This window comes from Cheilinus undulatus, linkage group 1, assembly GCF_018320785.1.
Source record: "Cheilinus undulatus linkage group 1, ASM1832078v1, whole genome shotgun sequence".
Classification (NCBI taxonomy): Eukaryota; Metazoa; Chordata; class Actinopteri; order Labriformes; family Labridae; genus Cheilinus; species Cheilinus undulatus.
Genome location: NC_054865.1, coordinates 34,641,242 through 34,665,057, shown reverse-complemented (window position 1 = coordinate 34,665,057; position 23,816 = coordinate 34,641,242). Strand labels below are relative to the sequence as shown.

The 23,816-nt window shown below is 38.4% G+C and overlaps 1 protein-coding gene across 1 annotated transcript in view; it reads left to right on the top strand.

The window, feature by feature from the left end:
• The window catches only part of phlpp2 (PH domain and leucine rich repeat protein phosphatase 2), a 58,229-nt gene that overhangs the window by 11,412 nt on the left and 23,001 nt on the right, over positions 1-23,816 (top strand). Inside the window, exons 3-5 of the mRNA XM_041788523.1 lie at positions 4,125-4,258; positions 21,294-21,484; positions 23,157-23,282. Coding sequence (XP_041644457.1) covers positions 4,125-4,258; positions 21,294-21,484; positions 23,157-23,282 — 451 coding nt within the window. The remainder of the gene's footprint in view (positions 1-4,124; positions 4,259-21,293; positions 21,485-23,156; positions 23,283-23,816) is intronic.

Here is a 23,816-nt window from a genome sequence, read left to right as displayed (position 1 = left end):
CTAAATGTAGGCATTTACACCTTTGCTTCTCTTTCCATCTTGTATGAAGTATACCAACTGGTCATGTCAGCTGCTCTAGTCCCCTCAGTAGGTGCTTGTGAAATTCAGTCTTGGCTCACAAACATTGGTTTCCTGCTGGCATCTGTGCTTCCCAGTCATATGCCTTGAGGTCTTTGAGAGTGGAAGTCCAGAATAATAAGTTAGAAATATTGAAATCTGACTACTTTATACTATTACTTTTTATACCGCTCAGAGCATTTATTTGAATATGTGGTTTTTAAGAGGCCAGGGTGCTCCGGTGCAGGGCTGACATTATTCTGTCAGGCATCCAAAGTGAGGAATTCTTGACTTCCTCAGATTAACTCAAATCCACAAAAATAACTTAAGCTCTGAGCATTTTATGTTGGTTTCGTTGAAAAATAAGAAGAGGATGAAGCATTTTTAATATATACCCTGTTGATTATCCTGTCTACAAATGTTTTAAATGATGTGTTTGATTGTAGCTGGTTTTAACAATTACTTACTGCTTTCTCTTTCAGTGTACTGTTGTTTGACATTTTTCTTGTATGTTAACTCGTTGTTTGTCTGTAACTTTGACTATGCTGCTTCTGTCTTGGCCAGGACACTCTTGAAAAAGAGATTTTTAATCAATGGGTTTTTTCTCCCTGTTAAATAAAGGTTAAAAAAAATAAACAAATTCTACTTTTGGGGGTTACAAATCCAGTTATTCCATGCAGGAAAACTTGAATGATCTGGATGGATGCTTACATTATCTATAAGAAGTATTGACCCCCTTAGATGTTTTACCTGTTTATTGATTTTATAAATCAAGCATGGTCTATACAGTCTGTCCTTTTTGAAAAAACAAAAAAACTTTAATGTCAAAGTGAGGACAGAAAATCTACAAAATTAAGTCAAATGTATAAAATACGGTTGTATTTTGTATACGGTTGATCACAGTATTTTAATGGAACGTCTTAGAGACTGGGTGGGCATCAGGGACACAGCACTTAGCTGGTTTTATTCTTATCTTTTAGAGCGAACCTTTGCGGTCATCATAGGTAACCGCTCCTCCTCTACCTCTACTCTTACCTGTGGTGTACCACAAGGTTTGGTTTTAGGCCCGATTTTATTTTCTATTTGTATGCTGCCCCTTGGTCAAATCGTTCAGAATCATAAAGTCTCCTTTCACTGCTATGCAGACGACACACAGATATACCTGCCCCTGAGACCTGAGGACCCGAGAAGCCTAGCTGCCGTTACTGACTGTCTAAAGGATATTAACTGCTGGATGGCTCAGAATTTTCTACAACTCAATAACTCAAAATCAGAAATTTTACTTTTTAACATTCAAAACCCCTCCAACCTCATGCTTTCCAGTCTCGGTACTCTTTCAGAAAACATCCGACCCTCTGCCAGAAATCTAGGAGTAATGTTTGATTCAGACCTCACCTTCACATCCCATATCAGTAAAGTTGTCCAATCATGCTTTTTCCATATCTAAACCATCGCAAAATTAAAATCAATACTCAGCCAGTCAGACCTTGAAAAAGTCATCCATGCCTTCATCTTCTCCAGACTCGATTACTGTAATTCTCTTCTCCCTGGTATCACTCATAAGTCTCTCTCCCGCCTTCAATTAGTTCAGAATGCAGCAGCTAGGCTTCTTACCGGTTTTAACAGACGACATCACATCACCCCTATTTTAGCATCCCTACACTGGCTCCCTGTAAGTTTTAGAATTGATTGTAAGATTTTACTTATCACTTTTAAAGCACTGAAGGGTCTGGCTCCAAGCTATTTAACTGAACTTTTAACCCCCTATGAGCCAGGCCGCAGCCTTCCTTCCTTCTATCAGTTTTCTCTTTAAATTTCCCTCTGCTTCCTGAAATTTTACTTTAATGCTTCTATGTCTGCTCCTCTCTGCTTCTTATTGTTACCTTGCTTGTTTTTTATTGCTACTGTATCTCCTCTCTTCTCCCATTTATTTTCAGAGCTCTTACCTCCTCCTCCTCTTTATTCTCTTGACCTCTTTCTGCAGCCTTGTCCTTATAACTGATTAATATTGTTGTTATGATTTTATCATGAACAGTATTTTACCACCACTAGCTTTCTTATTTTTGTATCATGACTCACTATCTTTACACATTTTAATTGCTTTTATTCTACTTCTTACTGCTCTGATTCATATTCCTTTTATCCCCCCTATTATTTTATTTTATTGCTCTTACAGTTCTGGTCCTTAGGTCTCTTTTTAGGTCTCTTTTAGCTGGGTTCCTGTGTTGCCTGGATTCATCCAGGTTATTCTGGGTTTTTAGTTTTAGTTATATTTTTATTCTTTGTCTTTAATTCCACAGTGGAATTTTATATATCAAGGATTCATTGTGTATTTTCAGCTCGTCATGTTTCTGGACTTTGTAATGGGTCTACTAGGGCGATAATGATGTTACATTGCTGGCCTTATCTTTCATGGGTTCCCTGTTGATGTGGTTTTGTCTTTATGTTTTTGATTGTGTTATGATGATGTTCTGTTTTATTGTGTTTCTGCTTATTGTCAAAGCACTTTGCAAACCTCTGTTTTTAAAGGTGCTATACAAATAAAGTTATTATTATTATAAAAACACGTAATGTCAACTAAGTGACTGATTCACCCCCTTTATAGTGACTGACCTAATTCATCAGAAGTCCAGCCAACTGGTGCTAGTCGTCTCACAGTTAGTGAAATTGGGATCACCTGAGTAGACTTTGTTTTCCTCATCTACACATACAAAGCTGAGTTTTCAGAAAGGTGTTTTGTCAGTGATCTAAAATGTGTGAAAATATCTGTTTACGTTTGGAAAAGGCCTTAACTACAATAGTTAATCCATCATTAAAAGTAAGGTTTAGACTCACTCTGAAAATAAAGTGTCACTAGACTTACTTTGCTGTGATTTTGCACAATATAAAAGGAAATGATTGATACATACCTTCACTGACATAAATCACCAAAGGTGAAGCAGTTTCAATGGTAGATTTGGGTTTTTCCAAATCAAAAAGGGGAGACAACACACGTTAGTTTGGAAAGGTTGTGGCAATGTAACCATCTAGAGACTGTTATTGTAGAATATCTCTCTTTTAACAGAACACCAAACACTTATCAAACAAACCCAGGTGCAGTTTATGGCAATGTTTTCTTCAGCGTGATCATAGTTCATAGTTTTATAGCATTCATAGATAGGGGACTGGTAAGGTCTTGTTTATTTGTAACTGCACTGAAAAGGTGGTTGTACAGATTTTTTCAACATCATAGCATTTTATTCTGTCATAAGCCTGACTGCACAGGTACACAGATAGAAAACAGTACTTTCTGGAATATTTCATACAAACTTACACATAGAAAAGGATATTCCAGGAATTCCACTGTGGAACACCAATTTACTTCAAAATGGGAGATGAAATGCCTGTCAGAGATGCATCGATTATATAAAAAAAATAAGGGCAGATGAGGTACTCATTAAAAAAAAAAAAATCAACAGTTTAGCTGATTACCAATGCTGATGCTGATACTGATTTTTTCATCACTTCCTTTGGTGTAAGACTCTCACAATGCCAACATTACCTCTCATGTTTGGCCATAAAAAAACAGATCAGGGTTTGTCCAACAGGTCACATCTTCTGCCCAGCAATAAATATTTTCTCTAAATCAAGAGCATAATGTCTGCATTAAATCGTTAGGACACAACAGATGAACATTTGCAGCTGATCTTCCTGCCCACTTCATTTGCCGGAGGCTGATGTTATTCAAAAAGGCTGATGTCGATTGATACTGATGTTTAACCGATGGATCTGTGCATCCCTAATGCTAATAAAGCTACTGAGTTCTGTTTTTTAGTGGTGTCTATCCTTATTCAATGTGCTTTATATACACAAGTCTGGACTCTGCCCCTCCTAAAGAAGAATAGTTTTCAGAGATGACCTAGACAGCTCCGCAAGATCATTCAAACACTCTCAGCTGCGGTCACAAAGAAACTGTCCCAACTGTCCCTACTGCTTCATGTGCCTTCTTAGTCAGAGTGAAATGAAGTACTTATACTGCTTTGTTGCAGACACTGTTACACTGTCTCTGCTTTTCTCTGGCCCTGCAGGAGGCTGGACCCAGCCGAGCGTCCTCTCCATATGGTGTATGACTACCTGGCAGCTTTGGGCTACTCAGATCCTATGCGAGTGCAGCAAGAGGCAGCCAATTCAGACCTCAGCTGCTTGATCCGATTCTACAGTGGTGAGTACTGACCCACCTGTAGGGCCCATCACCCCCAAACTGCACTACCTGCTGCTGCTCAGTGGGATCTGGCAGGAGTCATGTGTCTCCAGCTGAAAACAGACCTGAGACTTAAAAGCTGGCTGCAGTGGGTCAAACGTTAGAAAATTGTTTTCAGAACATCCTGTTTTGATCTTTTGTGTGCTTGTGTGTGCCTTTAGCAGAGATTTTCATCTGTATAAAATGAAAGCAGTTTATTGAGACTCCCTGAGAATGATGCCTTTCTGAAGGTGTCAGCTATTTTCTACAGCCAGGGGTACCAGCACACACCTATCCTGGTTTTATGATTGGAGATTGACTGTCCATCATCCTGTGGTGTCTCTCAATCCCCATGTGGGGCTGTCTTTCATCAGCTGCTGTCAAAATGCTCCTATGACCCGAGGACTTAACAGACTAAGTGGCTCTGTGTCATCATGATATACTAAAGCTGTTACAGAATAGACACAACTCTTTCAAGAAACCAGTAATGTGCATATGTTTGCACGTGTCTTAATACAGCTGGCAAAACTCCTGCTTTCACATCTTTGAATGTGCACTTGATGATACTCTAAGATTACCTTTACACTGCAAGCCTTGATGCTCAATCCCAATTTTGTCTGTACGGAAAATCGAGGTATTATTCAAAAATAGATATAACTGATCATCTAGAACAGTGGTTCCCAACCTTTTTTTCACTGAGCCCCCCTTCACATATCTAAGAAGAGCTGTGGCCCATCACGACCCACATGAAACGACTTATTGCTGTCAATATATACATCAATTAGAATTGTTTTCATCATTTAAAGCCAAAAAATAGCCTAAAACACAAGTGTTGTTACCAAAAGACTTTTGTATGAACCATTCATGTGTATTATCATGGTTTTAGATAGCTTGAGTGACCCTTATTTTAACAACCTCAGAGCAGACAGACCCTTGTACCCCGCTCAATCTCCAGGTCGTGAGCCAAGGAACTAGAACCCCCTGCGTTGACAAAATGCCATCCTTAGCAGTTGTAAAGGTTATTTCAGGATAGACTCTGTATTTTCAGTGTTATGAATGTGGTTCACTTCTTACAGAGGCATATCAATGTGGATGTTGAAGACCTATGGTGGGGTTCACACTGCTAGATAATCATGACGATTTTGTGCAATTTTTCACTTTTCTGACCAAAGAAGCTAACAAATGTTCATATTTAGCTGGTTTACTCTGAAGTGATTTGTGTAGTGCCAGTTCATGACAATTTTTTGGTCATGCTTAGACTGTGAGACACTCTACATATCAGTGGGCCTCATGTTTGTCCCTTGCTTTCTAGGCCATTCTTGCAAGTGCTTTATCTTTAGATTACTTTGAGGGACTTTTTCAAACTTTACACAAAGATATTCAACCTGACTTAAGGATGAACTGATCCACTTTCTGAAGTGAAGTGAAGTGCATCACATGCTTTTGAATTTGGTATCTAAAGAGCAATATGAGTGATTTTCTTCAAAATTTGCACAGATGTTCAGTCTGACTCTAGAAGGAATTGATTAGATTGTTTAGGCCAGTGGTTCTCAATATGGGGGCAGGTCCCAGGACACTGGGACAGGGTCACCTTCCAAAAACCAAAATATTTTTGAATAATTTCAAAATGTATGTTTTACCCATTTTCATATGAATATATACATACAATTAGTTAAATGTAAAATAGAAATAAGGTCATTTGGTTAGATTTATGCTGAAATCCAATAATGTTTTAAAAAGTCCTTAAATGTAATTCTGCACATGACTATTCTTGAATGTGCATGGCTGTGCTCAACTATGCTTCAACCACCAGCAGGCACAATGAGAATTCCCGGTCTCTGGCACCTTTATTTTAGGGGTCACAGGCTAAAAAGTTTAAACCCCTGGTTTAGGTATGAGGTGAAGGGCCTCATGCATCCTTTGCTAGTGTATGTATTATCCTCAGAAGGCTTTGCAGTAATTTCTTCATCCTTTACACAAATATCCCCTCTGACTCAATGATGCACTGATCAGATTTTTTTTAGGTCAAAGGTCAAGGTCATGGGGCTCATGTGCATCTCTTGCTTGAGAACATGATTTCTCAAAGACACTTGAGACACAGTCACGGAATATACCACAACCCTTTTTCTTTAGCCACAGTTGTACTTTGACTATCCAGAAATGGAAAATCTCACAGCAGTGTTTAGTTCTAGTTTTCTAATATCATAGTTTACTCTGAGTTTGTGAAATATAAAGATCTGCTGATGTCAAACTTTGGAGGCTGATTGCAAATGATTAGACCTCTTTGTTATTTCGATCTGCAAAAATGGAAAAAGTGGCCCAAATCTGTTCTGAAAAGTTCAGATTTTGCTGTGTTCAAACTGTCTTAAAAACACAGATCTGAGTTAAACAAGGGAAAAAGATTAGTATTTAGGTAACTTACCTGCATTGTGAACGCATCCTAACAGCAACAAAAGTTCTGGAGTTTGCCATTAATGTAAACGCTGAACGCTGTTGTGTAATCTGTTTCCACTTAATAAGGCCACTGATGTGACTGCTGAGTCAGTGGAATGCCTCATGTTTGGGCTCAGAGCTGCTCTCATGATGCAGTGCCAGAGACAGTGGAAGACCGAGTAAACCACAGCTTCTAAAAGGATCACATGTATTTCCTCCCACATTGAGTACACAAATCTCCCCAAATTGAAATGTGGTGCTGTTCCACTGAAAGGAAAATCTGAAATAAACGAAAATTTCTTCAGCTTTTATTGCAACTCTCTGTTTGACAAGGCACTCTGGAGCCTTACAATATTATGTCTTTTTGATTTATATATTGACATATGTTGAAGGGAAAATAAAGAAATAACTGCCGTCCAGTCTTCATAGTTTAAGGAAGCCTGAAGGGGACATGCATCCATACCTTTTTCACCCTGTGTTTCTTTAAAAATGATCAATTTCTGGATGTAATCTTGAGATTTCCTCTTATTCATGCTCAAAGTTGCAAAAGCACATAATACAAAGAAACAGACAAACCTTTGATTCAGGCCATTAGAGAGAATAGTGATGTAATGGGTATTTTAATCGGGGAGGATCACCACAAAGTTTGTGCATACATGGATGATATTCTTTTAACGCTTACATGCCCTTAGACAAGTTTGCCTAAAGTATTATCCCTACTAAAAGATTTTGGTTTGTACCCAGGCTACAAATTAAACCTTACAGAAAACACAGGCTTTAATTTTCAACTGCCAACCTGGGGAGAGTACATCCAGACTTTGTCAATCTAAGTGGAATAACAACTGTATTACATATATAGGGGTCCAGATACCTAAAGATCTGAAAACCGCAATCATGCTCCTATTACAGCAGAAATTAAAACAGACCTAAACAGGTGCTCTCTTCTACCAATGTCCATGCATAACAGAATAGAAGCTGTGAAAATGAATGTATTGTCCAAACTACTCTTTCTCTTTCAATCACTACCAGTAGCAATACCCCCGAAGCAATTTAACAAATGGAACAGAGTTATTTCATCCTTCATTTGGAAAGGAAAAAAAACACAAGGATAAAATTTCAGACATTACAACTTTCAAGAGACAGAGGGGGGTTGGCACTACCCTGCCTACCTATTTACCCTACCCTATTTAATTTGTTGGTGTGATGACACATATGATGCTAAATGGAAGACAATAGAGCAAAGCCAAATAAACATACCTCTCCCTTTCCTGTTAGGAGACACAAACCTTCTAAATAAACACTTAAATAATCTTTCCACTTGAGTAACCGTTCCACCAAACATTTGGAATAAAATGTTGAAGGACAAAGAATTTGCGAATTCATACCTGCTCAACTAGACAATAGATTCAAAGAATGGAGGAAATCAGGAATCACCTGGTTTTCAGTAATTACCAGTAGTAATGGGTTGTGGTCCTTTCAAAAACTTAAAGAAACCTATAACCTACAGAAATTTGATTTGATACCTTCAAATGAGAAACTATTTTGACAAAATTATTAAGTCCACAACAGACAGAGTATTAATCCTGATTAAGATATTTGTGGAAGCTTACAAAGGTAATGTAACCAGAGAATGGATATCAAAAGTCTACAAATCCTTGCAAGAAGAAAGAGGTCACTCTACATTTTATGTAAAAACAAGATGGGAACGAGAAGCTAATGTAAAGATAACTGAGGACGACTGGCTAAACATTTGCACATCATCTTCTTCCACCACCAGCTCTGGTCTGTGGAGGGAATTTGCTTGGAAAACTATCCTAAGATATTTCATAACCCCAAAGATTAAAGAGTCCCAGACTAACAGACCTAAGCTCAGTTGCTGCTGGAGGATGTGTGTGCATAAATCTGCTGGACATTTCCATATTTTTTGTCCTGTGCTTTCACCATTTTTGGAAAAATGTTACAGAAGAGATAAAACCAATATTTGGCTCAGATATAGTTCTATCTTTCAGTTTTATGTATTTAGGTGTCTTACCTGTAAGCTTAAAGAGAGGAGACAGATACTTAACCCCTTAACGCCTGCTGTCGCATATTTGATACATACTTTTATGATACCTCCATCTAATCAATATCCTCAATAAATTACTCAAAAAAACTTCTAAATACAATCTGATCAATGATAAAAAATGCCCTCAAGTGGATTATCAGTTACCAAAAACACCTAATGAATGAAGTGAGATACTAAAAATGTATATGTTAGATTTAATGGACATTTGGATTTTTAAAAATTTCAGTAGAAAGTTAAATTAACATTTCAGTTTCAAAAAATTAGAATTTTCTGGCTATTATTTGTGTTTTCAGGCTCCAAGGGGTTAATACAAATTTTATTAACCAGTTACAAAAAATGATAACAAGAAAATGGCTCAACAAGCAGCCTCCATCTATTGCTGAATGGAAAGAGGTCATTGGGTAAATTTATGTATGGAACGCTTGACCTTCTCTATAAGATACGATACAATACAATACAAGAACTTTATTGTAGTGTATCTTAGAGAGAAGGTCAAGTGTTAAGATATGCCAGAGATAAATTTGAAAGGTACTGGGAACCCTGGAAATCATATGTAAACCTAAAGTGATGGAGATACTTGTTTTGTCATATAAAAATATCATTCGGTAATTTGTATAACTGATTTTTAATTTGTTTTTTTTTTGTTACAACTGCAAAGGAGGTGACTTAATATAATATTCAGTGACACAAGGGTTTGTCTCTAACTACTCTTATCTTGACTGTGCATTAGAAGCTGATTTGAATCCATGAACTATTATTTGTTGAACCTGTAATGACCCCATCTGCTACTTGTATTATTTTAATCCTGTTTGTTGTTCTATGAAAAATAAAAACAGTAAAAAAAACAAAACCTAAGCAATAGACTTAACTTACCTCATTAGTGTACAAAAAGGCAGCATGGCATGTCATGATTTAGCCTTTCACAGTGAGGAGGCTAATGTTTTGAGAAAACATAGCTTGTTATCTTGAGATAATGAAATTAATTAATCTGATACAATAGGATAACCAGCTTTGTTTTCCAAGATAAGAAGATAAATAAGCTAGTATCATGAGAAAAAACCTGAAATTAATATTCTATCACAGGAAGTGCAGCATTGATTTCTCAAGGGAACTAGATAAATAAGGAAAGATCTTAAGGGAACAACCGATAATTATTTGTTATCAAAGAGGATCGCAGTGTATAAATGTATGGATGAGCGTCTGCTTAGAACTACCACACTCATAACATAGCAAATGTGTGTGTTTTTTTCTCAAACAATAATTAGATAGATAGTTTGGTTGGTATTACAGCTTCTTGTTTCTTTAGCTGTAACTTCTGTAGATCACAATGATCTCTTATTCTTGTCCCTTTGTGTCCTATGGAAGCTCTGTTCCTTCCCCTTTGCCAGCATGAGAACTGGTTGTATCTTGGGATACTATCAGTAGTCAGGCCACACTGGTCCGAGTCTAGCCAGGCCCCTTGGAGACTTCCTGCCTCCTTTTGTCCACTCATGGGAAAAGAGGGACCAGGCAGCATGACTGGTACTTGGGCACTTGACACACTGCCAAGGCTGAGAAAACAGCTTGATTTGCCCATAGAGCTGGGAAGGTAGCTGTTTAAGGGTTTATTTTGTGTGTGTTTGTGGTGAATTATTGAAGTGTATTCACCCACTATTTCTGTGCTGGTGTTTAGAAGTTCTCTAGTCACACAGCTTCACTAAAAGACCTCCGTTTTTGGCAGCACAAAGTACCCCTGGTTTTCATTCCCACCCACAGTGGTGTTGAAGGTGGGCTGTGATGTGTTGTTGAAACACACAGCAGCGGCCGTGTTCGGAGATCCTTCTCCCAGGTGCTAGCTTGTCTAACAGCAGCTGTCAGAGGTAATGATCTGACAAAGCAGGTGAGGGAAGCTGTGGTCCATCAGTAAAGACTGCAGCTGCTACAGAACCACCTGATGTGAAAGGCTTTGAAAGTCTTTTCCCAACCTGAAAGCATTTACAAGGTAAACCTGAGGCAGTATTACTTAAAACACACCTAGGCTTACAGTTAGTTAACTTCTATTTTAGGAATGCATGTTGACAAAAGAAATACTCCCTTTCAAAACCAAATGCAAATAAATGTTCTTTTTCATATTTATGACTTTCTTTTCTTTTTAGCCAATCAGTGAGCCTCAGTATTCACATAGTGAAACTCCACCAACCCCTTAAAGTCCCTGTGAAGTCATTAAAAAAATCAGACAAATGTGTTATGAACCACCAGGCTAAATTTCAGTCATGGAAAACATCTCTAAGTTTTTAAAAGTAATCTTGAAAATCATGAAAAATGGGGCAGTAATATCTGCTCTAGGAAGGTGTGGGCGTGTCAGTTGAATGAGACAAAGCCACACACACTCACGAGAAATACCTTTCTCTTAAATAAAACAATGCTACAACCTGACTAGAGGAATCATTTATCTGCTGTGCTGCTATGTTACAACTCTGTTTTAAGCCACCAGGGAAACTTTCACATTTATGTCAAAACAGGCAGTTTGGAGCTAAAAAGTCTTAGTTTTGTTCTCTCATCCTAAATTTAAGGGCACAGCTGCCTGGCTCTGTGCCAGACCAGAAAGACAGAGGTTGGGGATTCAATTTACTGTTTTCTGGTACAAATCTCTCTGTTTTGACACACTAATGATCCGTAGGTCACCGTGGCTGATAGTTTGGGAAATTTATATATTAATATTTTCCCTGCTCAAATAAAACCAAGCTAGATAAGAGTTGAAAACTTGGTCCAAATCCAAGCTTTAGTCACATGTAGATCTCAGCGTATTCACATGTTTACATCAACCTTATTACAGCATATCTAGTGTGTCAAGATGCAAATTTTGGATTTGACATTACAGGGACTTCTAGAAAGTCATGTCTAACCTTTTCAGTCCCCCTGCTTACCACACACACCTCTGCTGTGGTGCACAAATGAGAAGAAAACAAAACATGAACAAGGGAGTAAACATTTCTAAATGCTGACTTAATAAAAATCGGCTCTAATGAAAACAACTGTGGAGACCTGAGGGGCCAGCGGTTCTCTGTGTCAACCCACACAGCTGCAGCATGCTAAAAGCCTACTGTAAACTGCCGCTGTTACACAGGGCCCTGATCCACCTCTGCATGGGTGACCCTTGTCTATCCTGTGCTCAGATGTTCTGTAAGTGTCAGAGCAGGAGGAATTAAGCCATCTGTGAGCAATGTGAACTCACCTTATATGTTATTGATTTGACTGGGGCTGTTTTAAAAACAAAAGTTAAACTAAAATGTGGACTGGCTGTCTTAGCCTGTGATAACATACATGGAGAAAACGATGTCCTAAAGTCTGAGGGAAAATAATTTCTGTAGTAATCCTAGGAGATGAGATAGATGATCGTCACAGGGATGGATTGAGTAAAAGGTTGCTGTTATTTTAAGGTAAAAAGAGGAAAAAAGTGTTTACAGTGACCAAAGCAGAGAAGCAGTCAGAGTGAGATTTAGGGAGACAAATGAAAATCATATTCAGATCCAGGCTCCTGCAAAAACTGCCTTGGGGTACAGAATTCTGCAGAGAGCAGGCTCTCTGTGGTTTCCTGTCCTCTCCTCCCTGTAATATGCTATAACTGTGATGCAGCTCTGTTTCTTATGGGTATTTCCTCTTTTTTATTTAAAATCCAAAGACTCACTCATATCATAGACTCGTGCCCAGTTTTCCAGTCAGATTGTCTTCTACTGGTGAAAAATATTGACCATTTTAATAGTCTGCTTTTTTGTTATCTGTTTTTAAAGCAGCATTCATCCGTGCACCATCTGTTTAATGCACAGTTGATGGCAAAATGGTATTTCTAGCATAAAGTTGTTTTTTTTATTAGAGGTAAACAAGGACCACCAGGAGAAGGCATCTGAGAGGTGGGTTGAATTTGAATTTTCTGCCAAAAGGAGCTTGCTGTTCTGAGTCAAATCAGACTGTGTTTCCTCCTCCACTGACCCCCTACTGCATGCTAACGCAATCGATGCAATCTTGAACAAAACAAAAAAGCTCTGGGATACAGAGAGTATTGTGTTCAACAATTGCATTCATATCATTCAGTAGTGATTAAAAACAGATTCAAGAAAGGCAAAATGCCCAGACCAATATTAGGCTATAGACTAAAGTTGTTTTATATCGAAAAAGTATAGTTTGTAGATATGTCCATATATAAGACATTCTTCACTCAAGAGAATCCATTCAGTGTTAATCAAAACTTTCTGGCCAAAGCCTTCAGTTTTCTGTAATTATTTTCCTTTCTTTTGTTACGCTTCTCACACCCACTTTCATTTTAACTTCCTTTTCTTTCCAGTACTCCAGTCCCTCCCTCTTTCCAATTGTATCTATTTTATTTTTATTCTACGGTGACAAGGGAACAGAGTTTGACCCCTAGCTTCATTGCTTATCTGATATGTCACCTGAAGTGAGATGTCACTAAGTTTGCCAGTGAGTGAAGGTCACTGCCTCTTTTTATGTGAATGAAGGATAGATAAGAAATTATACAGCTGACTCTCTCTGATCTGTCACTTGTCACACTGTCCCTGTGGTTTGGCAGCTTCTCCAAGGAAACCATTTGACATGTTGATGATTAGTTTAGAGGAAGCAGCATGTGGTCCTTCTTCTCTTGACTCCCATCACTCGGACAAAAAAACATCCTGCAATAGAAAACAGTGTTTCACAACATCTGCGATCATGTCTCCAAACCCCTCTAGAACCACAGGGAATGGTAAACACTGTTTGTCATTAGTGGGAGAGGACTGATTTGGCCGGCTTTCTGCGGAGATGTTGATGGAGACGGTTGCTGCAGACAGTGTGGAGGTTTACCTTCTCAGATTGGACTTTGATTTTGTGAACAACCTGTTGCCCTGGCAACTAACAGCCCCAATAGACCTTGAGGGATATAATGTTTGTTTTAGCAGTTGGCTCTTTAGGCTATGACTTATTTGATATTGCGTAAATAGGCCAATGATTTTCAGATGAGTGGTTGTATTGATATGGAAGTGCCAAGAGCAATATGTAGATGTCTGTACACTTATGTATGTGAATGGATGATAGTTAGAATTCAGGCTTGTGTAAACATTACTATAGGCTTCCTCTAATACTGCATTTTAGTATTTTGATTGTTGTGGACCTGGAGGGAACTTTTCATTTCTGATAAATCTGTTTTTTAAGTTCACAATCTGATGTTCCTCTGTAGCATGGTTAAAATTTAAAGGAGGGATGTGGGTCCAGGACATAATGATGTTACTTTCAATAATATATTAAATCAAACTACTTGACTTTAAGGGTTGTAAAAAATCCTCTCATGGATTTCAGATGTTCATGATATTTATGAGCTTGACCAGACTTTCTGTTAACATCCTGAAGGTTTTTTTTAAATAAGTGAAGCCCTCTGACAGCATAACAAAGCTAAGTTTGGCTTGTGGTTGTTTCTGGTGTCACACTGTAAAGCCAGTGAAAGTATCGTGTCAACCTGTGTCGGTTTGCAGCGAGTGGGTGCGTGATGATGAGTTTATTGTGACATTTACAGAGGAAGGGTGTTTTGATTAATTACTTACTTTTATGGTATTGTATAGTTTTTTGGTCTGACTCTCTGTTGTAGTTTTTGGTCCCATTCTTGAACCCTTTGGTATTGCTGATGGTAATTTTTTTTACAAATCTTCCAGTAAAGTGTTTTATGAACAGCTTGTCATGTGATTGTTTTCTCTCATCTTGAGAAGAGATTTGTATGGATTCTTCCTGTGGATTTACTCCATGAAAATATTTCCTGTTAGGGCAGCAAAATAACGAACGAGAACAGTTATGTAAATAAGCAATACTTTCTCACTCAGCAAGCATACATTTTATTTATTGGCTGAAGGCCTGGGAGTGCCCGTAAGCATTATTTTTCTTGCATGTGCAGGCCAAATTTGAAGTATCAATACAAAACTTCTGTACAACTTGTTATTTTAAGGTGGAGCTATATATCCTTTCAAGCAGCCAATGTTTCTGAAGCCCCAGCATATACAATAAAGAGAGACACAAATCAGTCCTAATTTGACCTGTAAATTAAGGAAAAGATATCCCCAAAACATGCCTGTGAAGTTTGCTGCTTAAGAAAAACATGCCAGTATAGGATTTTTGCATGTCTAAAAACCCCTCAGTTTCAGCCCTGCTCAGAACGAGCTGTTTCTGTGTCTGTGGCTTTAAATGTTATTGAGCTGTCTGGCTCCACCCCTGTCCCTGCCCCTCTCAGGAGATGGATGTGGCTCTCCTGATCCTCCTCTCAACTGCTAGCTGTAAGGAGGATCAGGAGAGAAGGGCGGAATTTTCTTCCAATTGGGGAGGGCCGACTGAACATGGGGGCGATGCTAACTCCCCACATGACATCATGAGGGGAAAATCTGAGAACAGCTTGTTTCAGTGAACATTTTCTAAAAGGTGTGTGTGTCTGTGTGTGTGTGTGTGGGGGGGGTCTGATTCTTGGAGGGGATTGAGGACAGGCAAAGGGCACATATTTTTATTAGAAAAGCATGAAAAAGTGTATTTTGCATAATATGTCCTCTTTAATTTTAGTGGTGTTGGGTCTCAACTAAGACTTGGCAGTTAATCAAAATCTAGGTTGAATCACAATGTGTCCTACTGCAATTTTCAAAATCATAGAAGGTGCAATATTTCTTTGCCTGAATATGTTTCAAAATACCAGTTAAGTAAATGTTTTTGAGGCAGAGAACGTGTTTGCATGCTATTCTACACATCATGCAAATATTCAAGAGTCAATATTCAACTTCTTCTATAATAGTTGGAAAAAAATTCTACTTTCCTTGTCTTTGAATATGTTTGTCTGATTAAAAACGAGAAAGACATAAAATATATCATTTATGATAAATATATATATAGTAAATATATTATTCACAAATGTATCCTTCACAGGGGATACCCACAATCTAGTGTGCACCATTTCCTTCTCTTCAAAAATAAATAAAAAGTAAATACATTTTAAAAAGCACAAAATCAGGAGGAAGCTGAGACCTTGACTGCTCAATACACTTTTAAGTACAGTCCCTTTTCCCCTGTAAATATATTATCATAATTTTATGACATCAAAGTAAAGCTTGACGAGTAAAAGCGCCATAGAATATGATTATTTTCCATCCATTTATCCATTTTCTACACCACTAATCCCAACTGTCATTGGGCAAGAGGCAGGGTACACCCTCTGTTGCCAGTCATTTGCAGGGTTATGATTATAGTATATCACTATATAATGTTATTGGATGAATAGGATTTTATGATTATATAGCACATATTATATGATTAAAGGATGATATGATAGCATATCAGAAGCTGCTGGGTAAAAGTTGTACAGCGCTTATGTCAGTCTCCTGTTTTATTTCTGCCTTCACCAGGTATATGACATGACCATTCCAGTTATGTAATCACTCATACTTACTAGCCAGTTCCAAATATGTTTAACAGTCCCCGTGACCTGGACTTTGAGAAGGACCATGATCCTTGTGCCCTCTCAATAGCAGCCATTCACCTGAGTCTTGTGACTTCATTTAAAGGCGATACAGCACCTACTTCAATGCACCCTGGTCAGTGATGTTGCTTTCATGACTAGTGGACAGCCAAGAGACATTTCAACACAACTTAAACCCATTTTTTTAGTTCCCATATAAAATCAACCCAAAGTCATTTAATGAATACAAAAAAGATCAAAGTTACTTTTATTAATTTTTTTCACAAATATATTAGGTCATATTTACCTCCACATTTAATTATAATGGTTTTAACATTCTCAAATGGAACCAACCTAAGATGTGTGAACGTGTAACATACTGAGTTAAAATTGAGTTAAAACTGTTATAAATTAAGGTTTTGCATCCATCAAATGTTTGTAAACATTCAGTGTCTTCTTCACAGTTTTCAGTGTAATGGCCTCTAGATAGACTTTGATTTGTCATGAAAAGGTAAGATGGTTTGATATCCAGCTCCTCATGCAGGTGTTTCCCCCTCTGTCACATAGTTTAATTCTCCCCATCACTGACCCTGAAGGAGTTAGTCTCTATTTGTATCTTCACACGAGGAGACACCCAAGGACCAATCTCTACTATTGATCTGTCCACCCTGCCAATTTGTTGTCAGAAGCACTTGGTGTGTTCATCACCAGTTTCCCTGGCAAAGAAAAGCACAAGCAACCTTTTATTTCATTTGGATGCCCTTGTGGGGCCAATGTGAAGGTAGAGAGAAAGAGCAAGGCAGACAGTATGAGAGAGAGTGAGCAGATTGCCCGCCAGAGTCTCTGAGTGGGAGGAAGCATAAGTTGGTTTGAGGAAAAATTAACAGCACAGGACAAGAGGATGAGGCAGTGTCTCCTCTGTGCTTATTTGACCTGTCATTAACCTGAGTGTTCTTGAAGCTTGGCAGAGACACCGCAGTCTGATGTGTCCTTCAGCTCTAGCCAGCTAAGGATGCCTGCTGTGCAAGTTGGCATAATTTAATTGAACAGAATGAAGTTTGATGTGACAGAGCCCTGACTCATTGATCAATATGAGTGATGCTACAGCAAGGCTAGGATAACTGTAGAGAAAAAGACGGAGCAGGGAAAGAAAAAGCCATAAATATTCATAGACAAAAACTAGAGATGCACTGGTTGTGAAAATCTGGGCATTACTGATGCTGGTACTGCCAACATTTTCTCTCATGTTTGATTATGAAAACGAAACAGAGTTCGTCAAACAGGTGATGTTGTGCCACCGCCAAAGAAAAAAAATATTCTTTAATCAGTAGTTAGAGAAAGATATCAGCTGTTAAGTCGCTGTTATCATGCCACATTATCTGCCAATGGGCGGATGTTTGTCATTAGGGGCGATACCTGTTGATACCAATGTTTCAGTAATGCATCAGTTTATCCCTACCAAGAACGAGACACTCACAGTTCACCTGCTATTCACTTTGGCTTTTTTTGTGTGGAGTTTATATTACAGTTGCATGTTTGATCTGCACAGAGTGGCAGGAGGAATTGTCACCTTGGGAAGAAAATCAACCTAAACCTTGGCCATATCTGCATCTTTTAAGAACCGAATCAGTGTTGGTATATTTAAAATAAGAACATAACTTGATGTTCTAATCCTATATCTTTTAACTTAAATCATCAGCTCTGATCAGATCTCTGTTCTGCAAAGACTTGTGCAGGAAGAAAGATGGATTTAAACTCGTGAAGCAAAATAGCAAATCCTGGGAGTTTATGGTGTACCAGTATTGGTATCAGTACTGGATATGGGGCTGATACCAAGTTGTAAAACATAGCTGATTCTCCACCCTGATACCACCTCACAGCATGATGTTAGTCGGCCCTCATTAAGCTGGTAGGCAGAGTAAGAATTATGTCTGCAGTTTGATGTTTTATACGCTTTATTGAGACTCTGACAACAGTGGTACATTATTTGCAAAATATATTTAGAACCTTTTTTTTAAGAACTTGGAAATTTGACGAAACACAAACACAGTAGGTATGACATGCCCATTTATTTAAAAAAAACAACAGCAAAAAAAAAAAACTCCTACATCACCACAGTGATTCCCTTATGTTCCAATGTTACAGGCTGATAGCAGCCAGATTTACTGTGTTTTTAAGTTCATGGAGTAAAGTCCAGTTCAAAACTGTTGAATTTTAGCACATTTCCAAATCATGTGTGAAAAAGTTGCAGTTTCTAGATTACACTTAATTAAAATTGGTGAGCAGAGACCGAGCCTGCCCCTCAGCGATGGTGTACAGTGGAGTCTATACTATATCTTAAAATGCTTCTCCTTGTCAGTATTGCAGCTCAATGTAGTAAGTGTATTTTATAACTGATGCCCATATGTCTTCTTCTATTTGTTCTCCTATGTCAATCTGGCATTGCTTTCTGATTTGATCTGTGGAGCAGCTGAGATTTAAACCAACGATTTTGTAAACAAATAAGATACATCTTTTTGGAAAAGACTGTGTAAGAATGTCTTTCAGAAAAGATAATTTGGGTATATCAATGTCTTTTGGTACGTAATGCCTATCTGTATATCAATAAAAGTTAGTCTGTTTTAAATTACATTACTGTTCCTCCATCAAAGACTTTTGCAAGTTGTTCCAACCTTTATTCTGCCAAAACTTAAAAACTACTCTTTTTCTAGTTTGTAATGAGCCTTGATTTTATTCCATGTACTCAATGTGTCCCAAACAATGAAGTTGTTTTGAACTTCCAGTTATACCATCTTAGATTAATAAAAGGGCAGTCACTCAATTTTACAATTCCTCTACAGTTTGATTTTTTAATATAAATAAAGATTACAGAAGCAGAGCAGACTGCAGACTTTGCACTGAGGATTTGGCAAGAGGAGCATGAGAATATGCACTGACATATGACAACATATCAGTTTTACCTTTCTTTATAATGCTCTATATTGTTTGGTACTTGTGTGATTTTTGTTGTCCATTTTGTTATAACAGTCAGAAAGGGTGGAACATCTGCTGAAAATAGACCATACTTTTAGAGTCATCTTGAGAGCTGTAATTATATGAGTACCCAATAAGTAGTTTCACTTGGTCTGGAAAAGGTGGTATTCATGCAGCAATATGACTCACATTTATTTTCAGGTCTAACACTGGCACTCTCCATACTCGTGGGTCATGACTGGGATGCACTGATGCATTGGTTTAATATCAAAATCAGCTTATTTCGACCCGGTTCAAAACCATTGGCCATCAACAAATTAAATAGCATCAACAGCCTAACCTGACGTGCCAAATAGACTTGTTTCATATATCTACTGCATGGTTATATTTCACATTCATCTGGGAAAGCTCCCGTAGAAAGCTTTTGGGAAGGGCAGGACTTTTCAACAAATTCTCAGGTGATTGGATAACCATTCTATCTGTCAGATTTATGATGGGCCAATCAGACTGACAAGATAAAATGGGGTTTACACTTCCGCTTTTCCTGAGCTGACAGGACACCGCTGCCTAGTTGTGAATGATGGAGCTCCTTGTAGAATAAACTGATGCCAAGGCCAGTCAGGAGACGTGCAAAAACATCTTCTCTGCCGAAGACAGCTTTTGTTATGACTCTATTCTCTTGTTAACAAGAAATTTGGTCTAGTTCCGATTAAACTGCCACTTTCCTACGGCTACATTTCAGCTAACTACCGCAGCAGCAGACATTGGATACCCTGGCAACCCCCTCCTTTAATGATCCACGAGAAATGTGGTCCAGTTATGATAAAACTGTTGTTATGTTGTAGCTACATTCAAGCTAATCACCGTACTGGAGGCAGCCATTGCAAACGGCTAGTATAACTAAACCCTCCCCATAGCCATTGCCTCATTCTCCTTAAATGACCCTGATTGGTCCGAACTGTGTTCGGTTTGGCACAAACATTGTAGATTGGAGCTTTTCAAGATGGATTTGGCTGATCAAAGACGTGTAGTCTGGCAAATCCATCTGCTTTGCAATGTTGTGATCAGCCATCAGTAGCCAGCATTATTTTGTTGTGTCCAGTCAATTTTATGCTGGCATCTACCACACTGGCAGCTAACACACTTAGCTGCTTAATCAAATATGAAATATTTTACTCGGCAGAAGATCTGTTGGATAAACACCATTTTGTTTTAATGGTCAAAAACTGAAGAAAATATTGGCATAGTGGGAGTGTTACACAAAAAAATGAAGGAAAAAAATCATTGGCATTGGACTGGCATTGGCATCATCGCATCAGCTTAGTTATTATTATGAACATCATGATCAGTATGAGCCCTAATTTCACTGTCAGTGCATAGCCGTGACTGAAAAATCCCCAACCAAACAGAGCCATACTGATACGGCCAACCGAGGGAACCTAGGTAAAGGACTGAGCAAATTCAACACAGTGAAGATACTTTGCTTCATTCCCTTCTGCTCATCTGTCATTTAAATGTCAAATTTCAGCATGAGAAAAACATGCACACAAATATAAAAGGTACATGCAAGAGGAAGAGCTATGAAAACCTCAAGAAGTTGGGTTTTACAAACCCAAAAAGGTCCTAAACAGAGAGTTAGCTTCGATTTTGCATCGGCTCCAGTTAGCTGTAGCTAGGACGTAGCTGTACAATATCTCTGGTTAACTTAATTTTGATAACTGAATTTAATGGAGAAACTCTCTTCTCCTTGCTTTGCGATTGAACCTCTTATTGTGTAAAAAGATCCAAATGTACAGCATATGAGATAATAGGGCAGTGTCCTCCTAAGTGCTGATGTCAGATCATTTCCTGGTATTAATAAGCTAAGGTGACTAATCTGTGGTGATATCATTCTGACCTGTGTGTGTGTGTGTGTGGGGGTGTGTGTGTGTGTGTATATGACTTCATCTTCTGGATGCATTCATCCAGCGTATAAGTTCACAACATCTGCTATTAATTAGCTGCAATTGTTTTTAACCGTGGGGTAGGGGTCCTTGTGCATTAGATTATTATTTGTAGATCATCTCTAACCTCTGTGTGTGGGCTTTTTCTTCCAGAACGTCCAGTGAATGCAGACCAGCAGGAGCGGACCCTTCTAAAAGGCATGTTCAGCGTAAGGAAGGGAAAGTCGCAGCTGCACAAGTGGGCAGAGCGGCAGGTCATCCTCTGCGGCACCTGTCTAATCGTGGCCTCAGTCAAAGACAGCCTGACCGGGAAGATGCATATCCTGCCCCTGGTGGGGGGGAAGGTACGAGTTCAGTGTTTGTATGTCAGCAGCTTGACAGGAGGTTAACTTTTCATTGATACACTGCAACAACACAGCTGGGTTAGACAGCTGGACGTGGCTGATTGCAGTGATATCAGTTAATTTTATGATGTACCACTGTTTATTCAGACAGCTAAATAAATAATAAATCTCAAGTGTGTGGACACAGATTGTATACAGAATGTCTTCTAACAAAAGACAATACACCAGCTGTCATAATAATAGGAAATGCAGAGCAAATGCAGCGCAAAGGCAGAGGATTACAGGCAGACTTGTGATATTTATTAAGAATAAGGTGAATTATACAAAAGGTAAGAGTAAAAATGCATGCAGAATGATAATAAATTGAATGGCAGGTAGGCAAACAAGCATAGCATTTAAAAACAAGAAAGCTCACCTCAGCAGTTGATTTAACTGCATTAAATGAACCATGGGAAGCAATAACATCAGTTTTAAATCTTTATACTTCGGCCCATTTTCTGGAAGTAGTTGACTTATTAAGATTGTACATAGAAAAGCTTAATTGCAGTTTGCACACAAGCCTGCCCACAGAATTTGCTTGGCCCCTGAAAAACCCAGAGATTGGTTCCTCCTCAGTTTTGAATGCTTGATGGCATCAATATACTGTATCAGGAGAGGGTTGGATCAGTAGCATTGGTTAGCATCCTGGCTAACAGTTTCCTCATTTAAGAGCTGAGAAGTATGTCAAACTATCAATGGGTTCTGATGTTTAATTTTTTTTTACCCTTGTGACTTTTCAATACATTTTCACTGCTTTGCACAGTTTTGCTACTTCCTTTATCCACTTTTAACTCTTTTTGTTTTTTTTTCACTCGTTTTTGTCACTCTTACCCATTTTTGCTGCTTTTTGCCCATTTTGTCACTTTTGCCACTCTTAATCCATTTGTGCTGCTTTACACAATTTTAAAAAACAATTTCAACCAATTTTTGCTGCTTTTCAGACATTGATAGCTCATCTTCTTGCCACTCTATACCATTTGTGCTGCTTTCTGCCCCTTTTAACCACTTTTAACCTACTTGTCGCTGTTCTGCCATTTTTGCCCCTTCTTGTTTCCTCTTGTAACCCATTTTTGCTTTTTTCCATTTTGCCAATTTTTTGCCGCTCTTGACCCATTTGTACCTCTGTACCCCCCCCAACCCATTTTGGCCACTTTTTGACTATTTTTTAAACTTTTTGCCATTTTAAACCCATTTGTACTGTTCCAAACATTTTTTTCAAACAATTTAACCCATTTTGCCACTCTTCAGCTATTTTTACCATTTACATGGACCCTGTACCAACACCTATATATTCTAACTTACCACCAATATCAGATGGTCTCTGAATTTAATACAACTACACAAATCAAATACTATATATAAGAGGAGAAAAGTAGAATATCTGCATAAAGATGAACACTACAGTCTGTTTTGAGGGGTAATAGGGATATGAATTCAAAGCAACATGTTCTTGGCTGTTGTTGACAAAATACCACAGAAATTATAGATTATTGGTAAAAAATGAAACATCTCTAGAAAAATAAGAAAAGCACTACTTATGTACCCTCCCAAGGTAAAAATTTTGCTATAATTTCCTTCAGTGTTCTCTCTCTTACTGCTTCTTCTCTTTGTAACGTCTGTTGTGTTTTTGTAGGTGGAGGAGGTAAAGCGGAGGCAACACTGTCTAATGTTCAGCTCAGCTGGATCCCAGGCACAGACATACTTTGTCAACTTTGACACACTGGTAGACTACCAGCGCTGGCATCGACAAGCATCAAAAGTAGGCAAAAATGTGTGTTACTGTGTTTTAGAGGAACAGTGTGTGTGTCTCCCATGCTTCCTCTCAGCTGCACTTAGTTTGTTTACAGTTAGTCCCTCTGGGCTTGTACTTAAATTGAAGATTAGATGTTAAAAGCCCTCTCCCTGTGAGTTGTCCAATCAGAAACCAGTCTCTCTCTGATTGGCTCCAGTGAGGAAGACTCTCAATGGTGTTGGCTGAACATCACATCTCTATTTACATATTATAATTTTCTTCTAAAGGTGGGGATTTCTATCATGTTTCATTTTACAAAGACTCTCGGCAGTGGAGCTTTTGTTATGTAAGTTTCTGTTGATTTGAAAATGCTACATGACCCAAAGACATTTTTTGTATTTGTCTTCTATTACAGCATGTTAAAATCCTACCAGCTTCTCACAGCTGTTCATCAAAAAATTCATTGTTTCTGTTCTGCTCTGCTTGCTTTGTCTCTAATATCCTCATTAATGGCTATTGTTCCACGGCTCCTTCCTGAAGCTGAACAGCTCTGTGAGAGCC